Source organism: Thalia democratica, chromosome 2, assembly GCF_965202585.1.
Source record: "Thalia democratica chromosome 2, ktThaDemo2.hap1.1, whole genome shotgun sequence".
NCBI lineage: Eukaryota > Metazoa > Chordata > Thaliacea > Salpida > Salpidae > Thalia > Thalia democratica.
Window position 1 is genome coordinate 54,274,502 of NC_139166.1, and position 21,408 is coordinate 54,295,909.

At 30.8% G+C, this 21,408-nt stretch overlaps 1 protein-coding gene across 5 annotated transcripts in view; it reads left to right on the forward strand.

Annotated features, from left to right (window-relative positions):
• LOC145830277 (uncharacterized) overlaps positions 1-19,501 on the forward strand; it is a 34,952-nt gene extending 15,451 nt beyond the window's left edge. For 4 of the 5 annotated variants that reach the window (XM_082938225.1, XM_082938230.1, XM_082938226.1 and 1 more), the window contains 30 exons: positions 420-599; positions 1,593-1,636; positions 1,699-1,773; positions 2,174-2,338; positions 2,972-3,044; positions 4,166-4,386; positions 4,492-4,591; positions 5,039-5,196; positions 7,008-7,163; positions 7,662-7,998; positions 8,366-8,514; positions 9,142-9,202; positions 9,813-9,990; positions 10,193-10,291; positions 10,362-10,422; positions 10,818-10,918; positions 11,342-11,609; positions 11,799-11,958; positions 12,240-12,437; positions 12,735-12,919; positions 13,077-13,196; positions 13,709-13,842; positions 14,205-14,414; positions 14,891-15,009; positions 15,769-15,935; positions 16,162-16,259; positions 16,483-16,624; positions 17,986-18,220; positions 18,526-18,711; positions 18,998-19,501. In XM_082938225.1, the coding sequence (XP_082794351.1) occupies positions 420-599; positions 1,593-1,636; positions 1,699-1,773; positions 2,174-2,338; positions 2,972-3,044; positions 4,166-4,386; positions 4,492-4,591; positions 5,039-5,196; positions 7,008-7,163; positions 7,662-7,998; positions 8,366-8,514; positions 9,142-9,202; positions 9,813-9,990; positions 10,193-10,291; positions 10,362-10,422; positions 10,818-10,918; positions 11,342-11,609; positions 11,799-11,958; positions 12,240-12,437; positions 12,735-12,919; positions 13,077-13,196; positions 13,709-13,842; positions 14,205-14,414; positions 14,891-15,009; positions 15,769-15,935; positions 16,162-16,259; positions 16,483-16,624; positions 17,986-18,220; positions 18,526-18,711; positions 18,998-19,069 (4,452 nt within the window). In that variant the 3' untranslated portion in view covers positions 19,070-19,501. The remainder of the gene's footprint in view (positions 1-419; positions 600-1,592; positions 1,637-1,698; positions 1,774-2,173; positions 2,339-2,971; positions 3,045-4,165; positions 4,387-4,491; positions 4,592-5,038; positions 5,197-7,007; positions 7,164-7,661; positions 7,999-8,365; positions 8,515-9,141; positions 9,203-9,812; positions 9,991-10,192; positions 10,292-10,361; positions 10,423-10,817; positions 10,919-11,341; positions 11,610-11,798; positions 11,959-12,239; positions 12,438-12,734; positions 12,920-13,076; positions 13,197-13,708; positions 13,843-14,204; positions 14,415-14,890; positions 15,010-15,768; positions 15,936-16,161; positions 16,260-16,482; positions 16,625-17,985; positions 18,221-18,525; positions 18,712-18,997) is intronic. The other variant, XM_082938228.1, reaches the window with a different exon arrangement.
• Positions 19,502-21,408: the final 1,907 nt, after the last annotated feature.

The window sequence follows — 21,408 nt, forward strand, 5'->3', positions numbered from 1 at the left end:
TACATTACTTATGTTAGTTTTTTACAATTTTGTTTACCTAAACATTCAAAAACATCATATTACAAGACTTAAATAAGTTTAACTGTAATATATAATTAATTTTTATAATAAACTTAGCTTTTATCTTAACAACTTTTTGCTTTTATTCGTTGATGTTCTTGCATTTGTTTTGAAAATTGTTTGCATGATTTCTTGTTATTAACTTTTGTTAACTTGTTATACTAAAAACTTGAGCTAGTACTAATCGGCTACTTACGTTGAATAATATGGTTTAAATTACTTAAATAAACAAAGCTTTTTTTTGTTTCAGTTAAAAGTTGCTTGTATCTCACAGCTGTCTTTGTATTGAAAACTCAAGGTTGAGCTTTGAATTTTAAATTTTCAAATAATTAATAATAAAAAAGATCATGTTCAAACAGGAAGCGTGCAGGGATAAGGACAAGTGCCAGATGGAGGTGCAGCAGCTGAAGAAGGAACTTGTCAGTTTGCAGCAGCAGAAAGAAGAGGAGGTGAACGGCAAGCAGGACCTGTTGAACGGCTGCAACAGCAAGATTGTCATGCTCACCTCATCACTGGAAAAATCTAACGTTCTTCGCCGGGTTCGTTTGATGGTTGAGAACTAGTTAACTTTGCTTGTTAAAAGATTTACGGAATTTTATTTTGCAGTTATTACATCTTCATTAGAAATCCAATGTTTTTCGTCGGATTTGACAATTAGAAACTAGTTGATATTTAGCTCAATAATATTTCTTATATGATTAAATTTGTTTAAATTAATATTTTAATTACTTTCTTCGGTTAATTGATAGTTTATTTTTATCATTTCTTTGAATCAAATTTTGCTTTAATACTTGAGATGTTTAATTTTTGCTTGTAGGAAACCAGTTGTTTTCGAAATTGCGTTTTGATGAATGTTTAATACACTTATTACCAAGGTGTAACACAAATTTTATAAGTATTTTGACATTAAAGTTAAACTTATGACAGTTTTAAACTAGATTTAGAATATTAAATTAAAATTAAAATTTGAGAACCACTGATTTAAATAACTATATTTTATAAAAGCATATGTTAGTACAACTTTTAACTTAAATTGTGCTCATGATAGTTAGTTACAGGGTTGCCACTTTACCTGGAAACCTGGAATTTGACAATTTAGGCTAAAATAACTTGGAAAAACCTGGAATTTGAGAAATTTTGAAAAAAAAAAAACTGGAAAAACCTGGAATTTTGATCAAAAATCCTGGAAAAACCTGGAATTTTTAATAATTTTAACATTTTCAGTTGTAAAATTTTGATTTTACCCAAAAAATCTATCATATAAGTAAGATTTTTTGTCATCATCAAAATTTTTTTTTATTAAAAAACACATTTAAAGTAACTTAACAGTATGTTTGCAATGTTTTTAAACTATTTAACACAGTTTCTTAAATAGAAATTAACTTAAAACTAAAAATAGACCCAAAAATGTCTACTTTTAAAAAAACCTGGAAGAAATTTGGAAAACCTGGAAAAAAATTTGAAAAAACGAGTGGCAACCCTGTAGTTAGCTTTTATGTGTAAATACTAATAATTATAATAAATTTCCGCAGCAAGCCGAAGACAAGTTGCTGGCTGACACTGCCGAGTTTAAAAGGTAGCTTTGTTTTATAATTCAATTGTAACCTGATAAAAATAACAAGTTTTATGTAAACACAGGTTGACAGAGGAACTTCAGCAGAAACTCAACAACTGCAAAAACGAACTTGACAAGCTGCGACAGGAAAAATCCAGGTTTGCATCTAAAATGTATTGAAATAAACAAATAAGTACTTTTGTATTGTATGTAGTCAACTGAAGTTATTTCGTCGTTCTATGGCTACAGAAGGTTGTAGTTAAACCTAAATTAAATGTTAAATCTTTTGTGCTTAGCCATATTTAAAAGTTTTTATTATAAATTAATGTTGTATTATAATATTTTTTTAGTTGGTTATTATAACAGGTTACTGATTTTTATAAAAACTTTTATTCGCAGCCAGGAGTTTTAATATTTAATTGTAATTTAGTTTGTTTTATATTTTGCTACTTAACAATTTGTAAAATTTTAACTCTTTGCTTTCTAACTCTATGACTAACAACTTTCTTTTGTATGACATCTTCTCAACAATTATTTTTGTATGCCCGAAAACCGCAGCTGTTTGAGTCCGTCCATCCAAACTCTGCAAACTCCCGATTATGACGACATAGACCCCTTTCCCCCGGTGTTTTCCCCTGATCCCGCGGAAGGCAACTACCACGCGGGTTGCCACGACAACTACGTGGCTTCGTCGGCAAGGAATTCCGTCTCATTGAGTTTTTGGTGAGCAGCTGAACGCTCTGCTGGGTTTTTGTGTGGAATTTTGACACGTCTTTGCTCATTATTTATTACAAATACAAAAAAAATTTAATTAGAAACATGGTTGTTTATTGCAAATAGAAATACAGAAAGCTTTTTTTGTGTTTATAGATGTTTTCTTTTATTGTCTAAAATTAATGAAGTGAAGCAATCAGTATAGTCATAAAAAAAATGTTACAGTTTTCAAAAAGTTTGTATTAGACCTATAATCGTTTTTTTGTATTATTTTACTTGTAATAATTATGAAACTTTGATTTCTACCTTTATCATGTCATTGTTTGTTGATGATTTTATCAGTACAGTATGAAATTGAATAATTTCTTAACTTTTATTTAACGATTTTCATGACAGTTCACTTTTTTATGCTTTATATTCACTTTCTTTCAATTCTTTCGAAAATACTAAAAATTTCTTTTCATTTTCAACGCTTAAGTTCAGTCAGAACTTTATTCAACTACAACTTTGCTTTTTACTTTTTTTTTATCTAATTAAAGTTTGATTTAAACGACTAAACAAAAACAATTATCAGTGTTCACGATATCATTTAAAAAAAATGTAATAACTTTATAATCTTAAATTAATTAAACCACTAAACAGGTCTGACAATGATGATGACGATCTAATAAACAAGTTGTATGATGAAATTGACATGAAAGATCAAGAAATTCAGGTTTGTTTCACACACAGTTTTTTAGTAGATGGTTTTAGCAAATTAAATTAGCATTGTTTCTTTTTTAACAACCTTACTTTTCGGTAATTTTTATTTGTCTGCATTTATTTTTAATATCTATTTATATTCAGCTAATTATTTAGTTTCAAAAAGTAGTTTAATGTTTTTTAATACCTAAAGCGATTATCACAAGTTTATTTAAACTTTTGACAGATGTTATTTCAGCATTACAAAGCTGTTTAAACTTGATAATCACATACTTTTATATTATTTATTTGTTTTGTAACTTCCGTAATATAGTGTTAGTGAAACAGTTTTTAAAAAAAACTTGACATACTTTTCTACTGTTTTAGTGTTAAAGCTGTTTAAAAACAACAAATAGAAAAAAAGTCTAAAACAATTCGTAGACACATTTTTTGTTAACAAGTAATATTTTAGTTGTGTATTATAACTTTTTTTTTATTACACATGCTTTAGATCAGGGTTTCTCAAACTTAATTTTATAAAGGTTCCTTAAGAAAATAACTCAAAATAATCACCATGACTCATTACAAACCTTAAAATATATAGTGTAAATTTCGAAATTTGATTTATCCAGTCGTAGTGTAAGTTTCTACTTCCTCTAAATTTAACCTAGGACTTCAAACACTTCATTTCCAACTTCATGATATACAATGTACGTTTCGGTTTTTTTTTTTAGCAGCTAACATTTGCATTCTCTCGGGCCGAAGTTTGCCGACCCCAAATTACCTTAGTACCCCTTGGCCCTTTCAGCTTATCCCCCCGACTTGCGAAGGTGCCCAAAAGGGGGTCCTATGGACCTATTTTAGGAAACCTTGCTTTAGCTTAATCGTTTTATATATTTTGATTTATGACCTTAGTTTACAATACAATTTGTAATAGTTCAGAAAAAAAAACAGTAAACATTCCACCTGGTCAAAAATCAAATTTAATAAATTTTTTACTTTTCTCATTTAAACTTTATTTCTGCCAGATGCTGAAATCGAGCGACATAAATAAATTTTCAGTAATTCAGATTTTCAAAAAGAAATTGAATATAAACTTGATCTTGTCAAGTAAAAATTTAATTTTTTTTCCTAATAATATTTTATTACCGCCAGATGCTGCAGTCGAGCAACTCGCGGCCCGTCTACGTCCTTGAGGAAGAGAAGTCCACTTCCTCGATGGGAGAATCGTCCCATCACACCTCCACCGACCACACGACGCACCACTATGACGTCACCAACCACCAGAAGGAAGGCAACAACGAGCACATCACCTACTCGTACAACGTCATCAACCAGGCGCAGGCCCAGCACCAGATGCAAGCGCCCCAGGAAAGGTTTAATATTTATACAATAATAAATTACATTTAAAATTTATTACACGTTTTTTTTCTGTTATATTCAACATAAGTTTTTTCAAACGCGAACAATTTAATATTTAGGTTGCAAATCATGCAGTCTTCGGTGAAAGAAAACAAAAGTTCGAGGGTTTTGCAGGAAGACATAAAACAAGTGCAAAACAGCGTGGACGAAATCAACAGGGTTTGAGTTGCTTGTTTTATTTCCTCAACCAGCTAAAACTTTTTTGACTGTAGATTTCAAGATATAAATTTCGTTTGTTATTCGAGTTTCAAAAAGTTTAAAAGCTTTAGAAACCCGCTTGAAAATCCACAACATTTTCAGAGTAACAAACGACGGGTTCCGTACAAGTATATTTTCTAAAGTCATTTCATAATTTTTTTTTGTAATTCAGTTTTTTTTAACACTCTTTCTTGAGGTCAAAATATTTAGAGTTTCCCGACGCGTTTTATGCAACTGTGTTCTTAAAATTCATTTCCTTACAGTATTTTTCTTTGTAACATAAACCTTTGCATCTATTTTTTAAATTATTTTCAAAACTTAACGACGCGTTTTACACAACTGTATTTTCTAAAGTGTTCAATAATTCTTCTTTGCAATACAAGTTGTCTCAACTCTCTACTTTTTCAGACGCTGACGACGCGCAACGAGACGGTCAACACGACGTTCGGCAACGTCATCGACCAGACGTCGTTCTTGCAGGTGCAGCCGTCGTTCCGCTTCAACGACGACCGGGAGCTGCTGGATCTCGGCGTGAACGACCTCCGGCAGGCGTTGAGGGAGTACAAGTGAGTGAATGAGTTTTGTTAGGTTTTTGAGTAATAGTTGTATACATTTTGAGTCAAGTTCACGGTCGCTACTCGTTCAGGCTGATCCGGGCTAGTTTGAATTTTTTTTGAAAAACTCAGAACATATATTTTTATTATATATTTGTTTGGGCTGTATATTTTTTTGTATAAGTTTGAGACTAATGAAGTTTTAAAATAAGTTGTATTAAGTCTTTCAGGGAGGACCAGTATTTATGACGTTTTAAGTTAAAGTTACATTAAATTTTAAGTTTTGACTTTTAAAACAACTTTGAATGTGTGGGCTTCTGCGAATTATATGTTTCTATTGTAAAAAAAAAAAACGATTATTTTAGTTAAGTGTCAGGGAGTACGAGTGCATGGGGTAGAAAATTATGTCAAAGAATTAAGTTTAGGGTCGGTGCTCTTTGAGGTTAATTTGAACTTAAAAAAAACTCTGAATTAATTGGGTATTTTTTATAAATCTAATGCTAATGATGTTTTAAAATAAGTTGAATTAGTTTTAAAACTTGTAAATTGGGTTGTTTCAAAAGCTCTAAAAGTTTATTAGAAGACATAATTTACGAGTTTCTACGCGTGACCACTTAATTGCACCTGAGAATTGTTTAAAATTGTAAAAAAACAAACCAATTTTATTTAATTTTCTTCAGTAAACAATAAATTAGGCTTGATATTTGTAAGAGATGAAAAAATGCAATTAAAGTATTTCGAAGTTAAACAACTTAACTTGAAAACAGCATTAGATATAAAATATTTGTTTTTTATGATCTTGCGTGAAGTTCAGTAATTTATAAGATTTTTTATATTTTTAAACTTTTAATTTTTTCACTTTACTTGCCTAAGAAATAAGTTTAAAGTTTTAAAACGAAATTTTACTTAGATGGTACAAACCTTAAGATTAAAAGTATTTAGTACAAATTTTTTAGTATATTTAATTAAATTATTAAGTCGCTCGTTTTAGTACTAGCTTTTTAGAAAATATATTTTTATTAAAGATTAATATTTTAAAAAGTAACAGTTTAATGTCAAAAGTTTTTTTTGTAAAACTGTTATATATATAAGTTTATCACATTGGGTAGCGAGTGAAGTCATTCATAATAGGATTAAATCTCACGAAAAGGAAAAACGCAGCTTTTAAAATGTTTGACTTTTACAAAAAATATAATTATCTGGAGTGAAGGTATGGTGTTTTCATGTTATTTGAAACTTATTCTTGCTCAATAAAGCAGAACTATGTTAATGCAGTTTTATTTTAAATCTTGTTTTTAAGCTAGAAATACCGAGTTTAATTACAGCCTACTCTATTATTTAAAACAAGTAAAGTTATGAGGTGATTATACTAAATTTTAAAATATTTAAAACTTTTACTAAAATACTTTTCTAAATCAATCTTATTTGTTATTTTTAGTAATTGCAACATCTAGTTTAGTCAGTAAAAAGAGCTTTACAATTTTTTTTTAATGAATAATAAAATGAATTATGATCTAAACCTGAAGTCTTTATAAGTTGCGGGCCAAACTTGTTTATAAAAAAAATCGCTGGCCTTTATTTACTCATTGAAAGACTAAGAGTACATTTGTAAATATTTTCTTACAAAATAAATATTTTTTGATTATTTGCATAGTTTTTTTAAAGCTTGAAAATGCGTTGCAGACAAGGTTTGGCCAGCGGGCAGCAGTTTGCCAACCTTCATAAAAATATTTTACTAATAAGAAATATAGTTTATATTTTAAAGTATATATTTTTGATTAATTTTAAGATTTTAATTGTAGTAATGTTTTTCTATTTTTTAGGTTGGAATTGAAGGGGGCAGCGAAAGATTTGGAAAAATTAGACGAGAGCTCCAGGAACCAGGCGAGAGAAATAACCGATTTGAAAGGAAAAATATCTAAGATTGAGAATGAGAGAGAAAATTTGATCAATGAAAAGAAGACTATCAACCAAGAAAAGTTTGATTTTTGTTGTTTAAAGAATGTTAAATAGTTCTAGTATTAGTTTTTTGAGTAAGTATTTTAAACGTGAATTTTTTTAAACGCATATGTAAAGAAAATTAAATGATAATTGCAAAAAAGAAAAACAGTTTAAAAATCGTTATCTTAGAGTTTCTAAAGTTATTTAGGTTATAAAATAACTATATTTTAAAAAAAGCTTAAAATTTCATTTTTTTTTCATAAGAATGCATAAGTTCATATATTTCTTGTATAAAAAACGGAACTAAAATATTTAAAGATATAAAATCCTACCAGTGATAAAGTATGATTTATTTTCGTAACTTGACTCTTAAAACTTGACTCTTTAAAAACCTAAAATAAATTCAGAAAATTTGTAAGAAACTTCTCAAAAATATTTGGCAACCCTGCATGCAGTTTCTACTTTCATGTTTATCATATATTCACTTAGCTTATAAGACTTATTGAAAAAAAAGTCCTAAAATAAAAAAAAAACAGAGAAAACCACGAGGAGGAAATCAAGGAGCTGAAGGAGAAAATCCACAAGCTGAAGGGCGGGCAGGGTTCGGAATCAGGGATTACCCACCTGAGCAACCAGCAGCACCACGGCAGCATTGTGACGTCACACTTGGGAGGATCGATCGGAGGAAACTTCGGTGGGAGCAGGAGGAGCGGAATCTCCTCCTCCAAAGTCACCTCGTTCAATTGTGACGTCACTATGATGACGTCACAGAGCGAGGAGGAGGGTAACGATGATGTCACGAAGCTGATGAGCAGGAGCGAGTTGGGAGAAAAGATCGGATACTTGAAGAAGGAACTCCAGAGAGAAGAAAAAGTTTGTTTCTTTGTATTGTTCAATGGTAAAAAATATTGTATAGATAATGTGTTTTGATAAGTTTGACGCTCAAATATAAACTGATTTTGAATTTATTTTAGACATTTCAAACATTTTTTATGACTTATTTAAACAGAATATTTGTTTAGTAAAGTAAAAATTAAAGTTTTTATTTCAAAATATATAATTAGAAACATAATTTTAAACTTTATTAAAGAAGTTTTATAAAAGTAGTTTTAATGGGGATCCATTTTAGCAGTAAAGTAGTTAAGAATTATTTAAAGTAAGAGAAGCAACGTATGAAACTATTCAATAAAGTAGGTATTTTTATTGTCTGGCCAAATTGTAATTTATATTAACTCCACAGAAAAACAAACTCAACATAGCACAAGCAGAAAGGGTGGCAAAGGAAGCAAGCAAGAAGCTGGAAGACAAAAACGAAAAGATAAAAGATCTGATGATTGAACTGGACGAGGTTAAAAACAAGCTGCATCAAAACGAACTCGACGAAATCGAGTTAGTTTGTAAAGATTTTATTTTCACTTACCACTTACCAGGGTTGCTACGAAACCTAGAATCATGAAAAACCAGGAATTTAAGAAGTTTTGAATCGATATCACTCAAAAGCCTGTAGTTTTAAACAATTTTTACATTTTAAGCAGTAAATTTTCGATTTGACACAAAAAATATATCATATAGATAAAAAACTGTTTGTGATTATCAAATTTTTTTAAACACATTTAAAGTAGGTTTAAAGTATCTTTTCAATGGTGTTATAATACTAAATAACAAAGTTTTTTTACCTTAAACTTAGTTTTAAACTAAAAATAGACCCACAAACGTGTAATTTCAAAAACCTGGAAGAATTTTCTCTTAAACAAGTTGCAACCCTGACTTACTAACGTTTTTTGCTTGTTTTAAAATTTTTATTGTACTATGCCGTCCTGTTATCATTTATTATCTAATAGTGTCGAATAAACTTAAGGAATTACTTGAACAATATCAAAATTTTCTTTTAATTTAGTTCAGCCTTTTTAGTATCTCCTATTGTGTTAACTAATCGTTTTCTTGTTATCATCTTTACTAATCTGACAGGCTTTACATCTAAGTTTTCTTTTTAATATTTATTAATATTACTTTCAGCCGAAATGCTTCAAGGATTTTAGAGGCAGCAACACAGCCAATTCAAAGTGTATTTGAACAAGTTCGTTTATACTAATTTAATTTTTCAAACTCAATTTTTCATAATTATTAAGAATTTTTGTCAAATTTTTTTGTTTTTTAATCATATTAAAATTTCTATGTAATATTGTTCTAAATGTACAATAATTGTTAAACTATTTTTATTCATTTAAATTCAAACTTTTTCTGTGAAACGTAGTGTTCAAAATTTAACTTTTATTACCTGCTTAGTGGCTTGTTTTACTTTTATTTTAACAAAATAAAACATTAAAATTACAAGAGTAAGTATGAATACAATTAGTAGAGGTATCAGTTACTACTTCCTATAGTTAGAATATATTGGTAGTAATACGTAGCCATTAAAGAAAAAATTATTAAAATAATATTAAAAACAATACATCTATCCATAGTTGTGATTTTACAGATAAAAAGGCTAAGTATAAAATAGCTCTAAAGATTAAAACTCAAAACTTTCTAAACTGTTGCAATTTTGTTTGAAATATCCAATATAAATGCCTTGTTTTCACAATAAACTTAACAAAAAAAAAACTACTTCCCACGAAAATGTGCGCGACAAAACCACTAGAAAGGTAAAGAAACAAGAAGACTTAAAAAAAAAACAATCATTCCAGCAAATGATGGACTTGGACAAGTCGGATCTGAACAGAGCGCTGTCGGTTAATCGAAAGTTGCGCGAGCAGTTGAACGAGAACAAGCAGAAGCTGAACGCCACCGAGCAGAAAGTGAGGCAGCAGAGCGAAAAGCTGAAGAAGTACGCTTCGGTCGTCAACTTGAGCCAATTGGGCGTCGGTTCGTTCATTTTTGATTTTTGTGAAATATTTAGATTTTTTTTTATAAATTAATGTGAATATGAAAAGTAAGTTAAAGTTTCAGTGATTAATTTTAGCAATCAAGTTTAAGTTGATTTTCTTGCTAATAAGTATAAAAATTGTGTAAATATCAATAAACTTGAGCACGCAATGATCTTTTTTTATGACGTAACGACCAACAGGAGACAGTGACGCCGTGACGTCAGTGAACAAAACCATAAGAACTTACGCGAGCGTGCCGAATTTGATCGAAAGCGAAAATTTTGGTCTGGTAGACACAAGTTTGTTTGTTTTAATTTTTTTATATGGAAATATTAATAGATTTTTACAAAAACCGTTTTGCTGTTTCAGGCGAAGTCGGAACACAGACAGCTTACGACAGCGGCTATTCTTCCCAGTCTTCCATAAGCTCGTTAGTTTTTAAAACTTTGATTTTAAATTACAAGTACGCTTCTAACTCTCGGAAAGTTTTAATATACAAAGTAATGAGCTGTTATTTGTACGAGAATTAAGAGCTAGTCCCAAGAGACCGAATCAGCTGTTGATAGTTGCTATTAATAACAGTGTGTTGATGGCTGATGGCTTTTTGTTGTTGTAGGAGCTCGTAGGGTACATGCAGTTTACTTTTTTGTTTAACTTAAATGAGTAACAGACTTTTTAAGATAACGTTTTGTTCTATAAAATTGTTGTTTTTTGTTATAACTTTTTCATTGTAAGTAAGTATATTTCTGAAGTAAATGATGTTGAATTGTAATTAATGATCTTGATTAGAACAATAACTTGAAGTTACATTTAAAACTCACCCAGATTGAATTCGGTTATTCACCAGCAGTCAAAGGAGCTTTCCAATTTACGAGGCAAACTTCAGAACGCAAGGACGGCGTACAAACAACTGAGCTCGCAAATGGGTTCGTACAACCTTATTTTAATAAAAAGATTGTAGAAGCATGTAGGTGTTTGCAGGATTGCTAAAAAATTTTAAGCTTCTGTTAGTAAAGATATTCAACTGAGTTTCAAAAGTTTTTCCTTGAATATAGATAATGTCGTGTAGAAATTTTTTCTAGACTTTGGCGGCTTACATTTAAATATTAAATTTGACAGTAAGCATAAACTTTTTTTCTTAATATTTGCAATTTATATGAGTACAAAAAAAGTTTTATGTTTGCTAAACAATACAATAGCAGCTTACATTAGAGTATTTAAATTTTATACTAACCATGAAATTACTTTTTTGCATTTTTTTATTATTTATAATTTCACTTTTAATTTTTTTTTTTTAATGAAACATTTTCAAATAAAAAAGCAGCATAACTTTCATTTTTATCCCACAGACGTGCTGGCGAACTACATCAACTCTCTGGTGTCATCTGGCGGTTCCAACGTGGACGCGTACTCGGCCAGCGACGTCGCCAAAGAGCTCATGAGATCGAGGAAGATCGTCGGAAAAGTGAGGAAGGCGCTCAGCGTGACGTCGAGGAGCTCGAAGCTGAGCGAGTGTGACGTCATAGTGAGCGGCGTGACGTCGTCGGGAAGCGACGAAGACGAGAAGCTGGAGTCGAGCCCGAGCCTCGCCAGGATTCACAACGAGCAGATTTCCAGGTTTTTAATAAAAAAAAGACTTGAAATTGACTTCATTTAGGTATTATTTGATCAGCTGTTCTTAAATCAGATATCAAGTTCAAAAAATTTTCTTATTTTCTTGATAACTTTTATTATTTTTTGATCTTTTTGTTTGTTGATAAACAAAACCAGAAACGATGATGTTTTTGAATTTTTTTTTTCAAAAAGGCTGACAAATCAGCTGGCGAACCGGAACAAAATAATAGCGGAACTGCGCGATGACGTCAAACTACGTCACAATAATTCGTTTCCGACAACAAAGTTGGAGAGGAGTAAGTTCGTCACCCACTCCGTTGCCAGCAACCACGGTGGCGACAATTTCAACAAGGTGAGAAAAATAGGATTGATGATAAATCTTTTTATTTGAAAACTTAAACGGCTAGATAAAGTGTTGCTTAAAGAAAGTTTTTTTTAGTCTAAATAGATTTTGGTACATTTTTCATGAAATACTGACAGGTAATTTAAAAGGTCAAAAAAGTGTGATATATTTTTTATCTTGAAAAAATATTTAGACAATTATTGAAATTCAAACAAGTAAATAAAGTATGTTAGAAAAAAAAAAAGTTATAGTTTTCTTCGTCCATTTCACAAGCTGATAAATTTTTTCAGCACGCAACGAAAACTCCGAAAAAACTGTCTTCCTCGGTGCCGGCGAGGAGGCGCAGGAGCGACTATGACGTCATAAACTCGTCGATAGTGCGTCACGGGGTCCTCACCCCCTCCACCTCCCTAAACTCCCTGTTGCTGAGCGACATCGACAACGAGATGAACGTTTTGGAGGAAAGCGACGAGAGCCTCAACCAACTTGTTAGCATTTTATTTGTTTTTATTTTGTTAGTTTGAAAAACTTTGTGGTTGCTTTTTTTTTTGTGCATTTTGAAGCGTTTCGCTTAAATTGCTTTCGAGACGCACTTTTTTGCAAAATAGTTCTTTTGACCTATACACTATTTTAAACAAAACAATCAGAAACAGAGCATAGGTAAAAAATAGGTATAGATAGATAAATGTTTGTTCAGTTGTTTAAGATTTCAATTAACTAACTATAGCATCTTTTATTTTTAAAACTAATATCATTGTAATGAGAATAGTTTTTATATATTTTAGCTTGGAGACAGCGGAACCATAAAAATACTGTCTACCCACAAGTCAACGCCGATAAGGAGAAACCTGTTCCACGCCAGCCCGCGTCACCGAGACGATGACGTAATCAAGTGTCACGCCGAAGTCAGCGGAGCGTGGAAGCCGCAGAGCAAAGCGATGGCGTCACCCAGCAACAAAAAAATAAAAATGTACGATTTTTAGAAATTTTAGAGCTAAATCCACAAAATTAAAGTGATTGAAAAAAAAGGAACAATCAAAGAGTTGAAATTTTAAAAAATAATTTGTAATATTTATAGTAATTAATTATTATATAAGTATTTCATTTAAAATATGTGCAATTCATAGAAATTCTCGTATTTCTGAAGAAAGCTCTTGCGAAGAAAACATGACTTTGTTGCGTCACAACCAAGAAAGGGAGATGGAAAGACTCAGAAGGAGGTTGAATGACTCCAAAAAGCTGAACAAGTTAGAAAAAGTTTTTTAAATGAAACTAAATAAAACCTTCAAGTGTTTTTTTGCTATGTTTTAGTTGTTAATAATAATAATAGACTGATCGAAACAGGCAAGTGTCAGTAATGCACAAGCGTCACTTTTGCACTTTATTTTAATCAAATAACTCCAAAATTAAAACTAATGAGCAAACTTTTTTCTATTTGTTGAAAAACTACTTGAAAAAAAACTTAATTAAAACTTGTTAAGTATAACAGTAAAAGCTCGTGCAAAAGCTACTCCGTGAATTTGTGACCCGTTTCTGAGCTAAACAGGCAGCTAAACAGTTGGATATTAAAAGTTTGAACATTTAACTTTTGAGCTAGAGACATTTATTTGTGTTATACTTTCAGCAAAAAAAACAATCCTCAGTTTAATAACTTGTAGTGATTGAAAATTTATGTATTTGATTTCTTTTATAAAACTTTATAAAATTATTTTTTAAAACAAACAGCAAAAATAGGTTTGTATAAAACAAATATTCCTAGATCACTAAAAGAAGAGCTCGATCTGTCTACGACCAGCCTGAAGAAAGTGAAGATTCAAATCGACAACGACAAAGTGAAAAACAAAAACAAGCTGATTGAAAGCCCCAATTTCATCAGGACGAGCGCGAACTTTGGTGAGCATAAATAATTGAGCGCTCATATTTTTTTTCTTAAACTTTTTCGGCGCATGAATAATTCAAAGGCAATAAAAACTGTTTCGAATTCATTTTGGTGTTATTGTTTTCAAAAATGTTGAAAGTAGAAGCGCATTTTGAAAACGGCGAGGAACTTTCTAAAACTATAAGCAGTAATTTGTTGTTTTTTTATTTATTTTTATTTTTCCTAATTTTCAGATAAGTTTTGTTTTTAAAAGTTTACGTTAACAGTTGATTACTTGTTTATCAGATGGCTATAGGTTGCGGTTGTCTGAGGAGAAATTTGTTAACACTATTAACACCAGCTGTAGCTTTTAAATAGAAGATTTTTTTCACCACAGACTTGCTGCTGGACCACCTGCAAGAGATCAGGCGGTTGAGGCAGCAACTGGAGAAGTCGATCGAAGCAAACGACCTGCTGCGTTTGAAGCTGGAAGAGAGGCTGAAGGGAGGCGAGGCGTCGCAAGCCACTAGGAGCAAGCTGGCAAAATTCGAGCATGAAATCGAGATGCTGAAGAATCAGCTGGAAGCCAAAGACAGGCAGCTTAGAGGTATTTATTTTTAGCTTTTAATTTTTTGTTGTTCGGACATCATTAAATTATGAAGTAACACTTTTAGTTGTTAACCTCCATCCGTCTTTATTTTTGTTAGACAGGTAACTAAAAGGTTTTTAGTTAACTTGAAAACTTATTTTTTTTTTTTTTGCGGAAGAGAATTTAATTTATAAACCAAGGCTTTACTCACCGACAGTTTTTTTTTTTAATGAGGAGTTATTGTTCAGTCGTCGACTTTTTGTATGCATTTATTTTGATTCTTTTGAATAAAAAATTATCTGTTGTAAAAAAAATATTAGTTATTTAACTGAAAGTATATTTATTAAATAGCTTTCTTAATATCATTTCATCAAATCACTTTTTTTGTTGTGGACACATAATATTTAAAGTAAAGCTTTTAGCTGTTTACCTTTATCCGTCTTTATTCTATAATTTCATTTATAATAGTTCCAAAACTTTAATTTTATTTTCAGCATCCGAAAGTTTAGGAAAAAACCTGAACGACGAGATAGAAAACACGAAACAGCACAACGTCATTCTGGCCAGCACAATACAGCAGCTTCAGGGCGAAGTGGGCAAACAAAACGACATGGTTAGTTGAATTTTTTAAAAGTAATTATTTTGTATTTTTATTTTGAAAAGTTGTTCGAGTAATGTTATAGTTTGGTGTCAGTTTAAACTTGTTTTTCTTGATTTGCATTTTACTTGCTTTTTTAGACCAAGACCCGTTTAGTTTTACAAAAAACGCTAAAGCTGTGCATTAGCAATTGTTTCTCTAGATCAGTGGTCTTTAAGGTAATCAAAATAAGGGCACACTAAACTAAAAAAGACCATTGCTCCTCAAGTTGTATTTTAGTAATAAATAAATTTTCATCGTATGTTGTTGAAATAAATTATATGTGGAGTAAAAAATAAGGTCACGTATTGATTTATGAAGTAATTTGAACGAACAGTAAAAAAAGTCAAACAGTATTTTGTTGCATTAAACTGTATAAATAATAAGGTAACGTTGTAACTAAAGCTAAAAGGTCTTTGGGTTGGCCCCATTTAAAAAGTTTGTTCGGTAATCTTTAACTTAAAAAGATTTTTTACATGGAGTTAATGAAAACTAGCAGTAAATACCAAAATAGTCGTCAAGTAAGGAAAACGGCAAGTAATTTGAAATAGCTTAGTTTAGCTATAACATTTGATTGTTTTGCTTCAGGTAAATTGAACAAAATATATTAAAGTTTTCATGTGCACCCCAAAATAAATTTTGTGCACACCGTGACGGCAACTGCTCTAGATAAATTTAAATTTAATTAAATGACAACACTTTCATTCGAAACTGAAATTCAAAATATAATTCCAGTGCAACCGGATAACCGAGGCGAGCCGGGCCGACAAGCTGAAGATGGAAGAAAAGCTTCGATCATCCGAACACGAGCAGCGAAAACTGAGCGACCAGATAAGAAAGCTGTCGGATGAGCGAAATGAGGCTTATCGGGAGTACCAGAACGCCACGAAACTGGCCAACCAGTTAGTTATGTTATTAATATAATTTCAAGCTTTTTGTCCTACACTGGACCCGAGCATCAAGACATGTGCCACTTGAACTAAACGACAACTATAAGAAAGAGGCACAAAAGAAATAAAAGACACGTGAAATTTATGATGTTTAAAATCAGAAATTATTTTCCTTTTTTTTTTATACATTTGTTTTGGTGTTTTGAACTGTTTTATTTATCTTTTGTATTATCTACAGATTCGAACAGGAAGTATTGAAGGTTCAAGCTCGAATAAAAGAATCGGATAGAATTATTTTGTCCCTTAAAGAAGACAACAACCACAACAGGAATAATGGTTTGTTTCTATTAAAGTTTCCATTAAAAAAAAATAATTGAATGGTTGATATTAGTTAACTTTTTTTTTTCTAACCAAAACATTTCTCATCAACCGGTGTTCACAGTTTAACTTTTTTTTACTTATGTCGAATAACTGAAAACATTTGTTTTAATGATTTTTAACAAACTAAAAACTTTATTAGAATTTTTTATTACAAACAACCTACAAAGTAATTGATCAGGAACCATGGAAGTGCTGCACGAAATAAGCAAGCTTCGGCACCAGCTCGAAACCAACGTGACGACCAACGTGAGGCTGAAGCAGCAGCTCGAATGCGGAGACTCCGTCGGCGTCGTCAAATACAACTCGGACGGGCCTTACATGTGAGTTTGTTGAATGATTCAAGTGTGCTAAATTTTTTATTTAGAATGTGGTTTTTAATGAATGGTTAGTTGTAGTGATCTACTGGGTGCTACTATTTGGGTTTGGATCCGGCCGGATGTTAGACTGAAAAAATATCCGGATCTGGCCGGATCCTATTTAAGTCTTTTATTTATTTAAGTATGAATCCTAGAGTTATGGATCCGCTGGGTCACTGTTCGTTTTTTCTGCAAAAAAAAGATAAAAGACCTAATTGAGGGTTTCAAAACTTATACTAGTTATTATGGAGTTCATGATGAAGAGCAAAAAAATGGTCTTACGGGTATTTAGGGTAGTTGTGAAACTTACATTAAATTACAGGGAGATTTACAGGATCCGGCCGGATCCAAATTTCAAAATAAAACCAGGATGCGGCCAGTTACTATTTTTTGTATCCGATAGATCACTTATTAATTGTACATATCTAATTGATAGATGTGCTATATTAAACATGCGCACTTTTATGCAGAAAGTTTCTTGCTGTTGTTTTTCTGAGTTTTTAAGATGGTAAAACCTTGAATACTTTGGGATTAAATTTGAGAAACTTATTTTTTGGTTGCTTTAAAATTAAACAATTTTTACTAGAAAAAAATACTTAATTAAATTTGTAAAGATATAATTTAAGGGTAATACAGCAATATTTTTTTCGCCGGTTCGTTTGTTGTTTAGAAATTTAAAGGTATAAAGGCTTTGTTTTGTGTTGATAAGATACTTTGTTAAAGTGCAGTACTTAAAACTTTAATTATTTTCATAAAATACAGGTTTGCCATATAACCTAAAAATATCTCGAGTTTGACATTTCAGTAAGCTTAGAAAAATCTGGGTTTTGACAAACTTGAAAAAAACATGGACTTTGAACAAAATAAAACCTAGTATTTAAACTTTTTCTATTTCACATGTAATATGATGAAATTTAGATTTGATACAAAAAATCTATTAAATACACTTATTTTTTCATAATTATTTATAATTTATTTTATTATAATGCAAATTTTAAGTGGTGTAAGAGTATATTTTTAATATTTATTTTTATACTATTTATGACAGGTTTTTATCTTAAACTTAAATATATAGTAAAATAGACAAAAAACTTGTACTATCAAAAACCTGAAAAATAAATCTAAAAACCTATAGCAACCCTGTAAAATAAATTATGTTTGTTTTATGTTTTTTAAGAACGAAACAAAAGTACTGCTTGGCAATCTTAAACTCTTTCTGAAGTAGTAAATTTTTATTTGCTACTTAAGAAATAGTATCTGTCTACTTCAATTTTTTTTTTTGTCAACTACCATTATAAGTGTTTATTATTTTTCATGAAATTTAGGGTTTGCAAGAGCAGCAGCTTTCAAAACCTCAAGGAAAATGTGGAAAGCATCGCGTCTATGACGTCACAATTGCGCGGGAACCTGTCGAGTTCGGTCGACTATGACGTTATAACGATGAAATTAGGCGAGTTTTCAAGCGAAGCGTGTTCGGTGGCGCGTGACGAGTTCTGGCCCGCCTCGTGTGACGTCATTATGAAATCTGATGCTAAAAATTCATCGACGACAAACACAGAGGTCAGCTACTTTTTTTTTTTTTTGAAATAAAACTACAATTGTCTTTTATAATACTATTTTATTATTAGATCGATAGGTAAATGTTTAAAAAATATTTTTTTTTAATAAATCTTTGCACATAATTTAAAAATCATTCTAAATTTTATAGGTAAATATAAAAAATATATTGTAAACTAGATACATAACAACGAATTTCTAACAATTTATCAGGTTATTTTTTCTATAAAAAAGCTATATTAAGTTGATAAGTATACATAAAAAATAGGTATTCAGCACGGATTTTTTAACAAATTTTGCCTGCACAGAACTTGGCGCTGCACAAAGAAAACCGGCGCTTGAAAGAAGAAGTGTCCAAGCAGGACAAGCTGCTCAGGTGCACGCTGAGCAAGTTGCAGAAACAGCGGGAATTGAAAAGCGAGATTGAAAGCGAAGTGGTCGAGCAGATAAAACACAACTGCGGCCTGCTCGAACGAGCCAAGTGCAATTTGCAAGTGAGTGCGCATTTTTGCAGTTTGTAGCTGGTCGTTAGTTTTAATGTTAGCTAGTTTAAAACTAGAACTTTTTTAATTTTTATAGTAATGATACCTAATTTAGTTGTTTTATCTTAATGTCTTGAGTAATGCTAAAAAGTAATGACAAGCAGTGATGTTACTGAATAGTATTTATGATAACTAGGTGTCAATTCTGGCCTACCAATGATAACAACGCTGATAATAATAAACCAGTCTGAATAGTTAATTTAGTTAGACATAAAAAATCAAATTTAAACTTTTTTAGAAATCGAGGCACGGCAGCACCGACAACTTGCACAGGAAAAAATTAAAGAAGCAAAGAATGACAATGACGTGATGAATGAAGTCACTCAACCTACTGCTACGTCATAATACGTGTTACTTGCGACCGAAGATAACCTGCCTCTGTGTTACAGACGTCAAATGTCTGCCCTGAAATGTTTGTCCCTAGTTTTGTTTGCATTTAACAATAATATGTTTATTTGGAAAAAAGTTTCGTTTTTTAAAGTTTTCTAAGTTGCTACTCTGTTTGTTACACATGAAAAAACAAATGCTGGTTATTTATAATAAATAATTTTAGATGAAACATTAATATTTTGATTACTGGGAGTTTCTGTTTGAAAATCTACACGTAAAAAGTTCTGATGCTGGTTATTTAAAATTAATTTTCTGTCATTTATTATTCGTTTTTTTAAATTGCACCTTTGTTGTCGTAAAACTGTCATTTTGTATTTGTTTTGAAATAATGCTGCAATAAACCAAAGTTTCACAATAATTTTTTTTTTCTCCTAAGTTTACATTTATGCAGAGTTTTTAGTAATCGTTTGATAAATAGTTAGAGTTATTTATGTAAGAACATACATGGTTTTTATATATAAACTCAACACATAGTTTACACTTGATTAGGAAAATTGAATATTCTGAATAACATGGTTTAGATTTTTTTCCATAGATATAAAACGAGGTGAGGTAAATTTTATGACAAGCCGACGTTGACCTCCGCTATGAATGACACTTCTACAGTGTAAAAAGGTCATCAAAAGACCACATGCCGACAGAATTTAGCCTTCAGGGGTAAACAGAAACATTCAGTCAACTCTTTTCTACAATAAACCAAAATTTGACAATTATTTTTTATACTGTTAGTCATCATTTGAAATATATGTACAAATATTAAGTGTATGTCTGTTTAGATGACCTTGTTTATGGTTTACACTTGTACAAGAAAATTGTACATTCTTTATGGTCTTTTATTTTTTCTGATCGAAATATTTTTTGGAATGTAAAATATAAAATGAAGACAATTTAAATATTTTTTAATCTTAAAAAACTCTTTATCTTTTTTAAAACACTATTTGCTTTGGTAAAGATAGTTTTGGTCATTTCAAGGTTTAGCCGACTTTGATTTTAGTCAGAATTTTATTTTAATGGACATTTTTACAGTAGCTAAGTAGTAAAAAAACACACAGAAACTTGCAAGGATAATCTTAAAAGATTTATCCAGTCCACCCTTTCTGTTCACAATAGAAACCGTAAGTCATATAAATCTCAGAATTAATAAGAAACTAAGCGTGCTGAACAATTGAGCTTCCTGAGCGAAAGAATTTAAAAAAGTAAAAGTTGCTATTGTTTGCAAACTATTCACTTCAAGATGCAAATCAGTATGTATGTTATCTTGTGTAAATATACTACTTCACTGCTAATGAAACTTGCAGAAACGGAGCAAAACCAGAGAAAAGTTTTAAAATAGTATGAAAAAAAAATTTATTGGTAGAAAAAGTAATTATTACAGTGAATTATTATTAGAAAAGGAATAGTGTTTTTGATAGCTTAGTATTTATAATTCAAAGCTTACATTAGTTGTATACTTTTTGTTCTTCAATACTCTTGACAGAGCATTTTTATTAGTTTGTAGTATTATTTGTTTTAATTCTAAATTGATTGATTAAACCTTATTCAGTAAGAATAGTCACAAAAATATTTATTACTTGTTTTGTCAGTTACCAGGTTTTACCGCTGAGCAGATTATCTAACTGCGATGCTTATTCAAATGATATGAATAATGATCTACCATAAAAAGTAGGCACTTTACTTTAAAAATGCTATATATCCACAAAAAAAGCTCGCAAATATTTGTTTACTAGCTACTAAGTTATGATGAAATTGAACAGAAAGTCTACAATAAAGACAGATCAATTAAACTGCTAATAAAAATAAGTGAAAATAGAATATGGAACTTTAATTAGTAATATTGATATCGAAAACAATCCATAAATATTGGAACAGGTCTAAATTGCACGAAAACAAATTTCCACGTGGGGACAAAATTGCACGAAGACAATTTTGCAGCAAGGGTCAATTTCGCACGAGTTACATTTTTGCACGAGAGTAAAAAAAAACTAAAAGATAAATTGCAAAAAAAGAAAAAAAAGCTACTGACCGATACGAGGTTAAGGGTTAGAGGTTACAGTGATAGTGAAAAAAACATAAACTTAAGATAAAAAAAAATTCACCGTGCAAAGCTTTCTGCTCGTGCAAAAGTGTCTTCGTGCAATTTTATCCCCTCGTGCACTGTTGCAATTTCGTCCCCTAGTACAAATTTGACAGCTTTCCCATAAATATAGTCCCATGCTTAATATTTTATACAAACGGTTAACAGCGCCTTTTAGCTTTAAA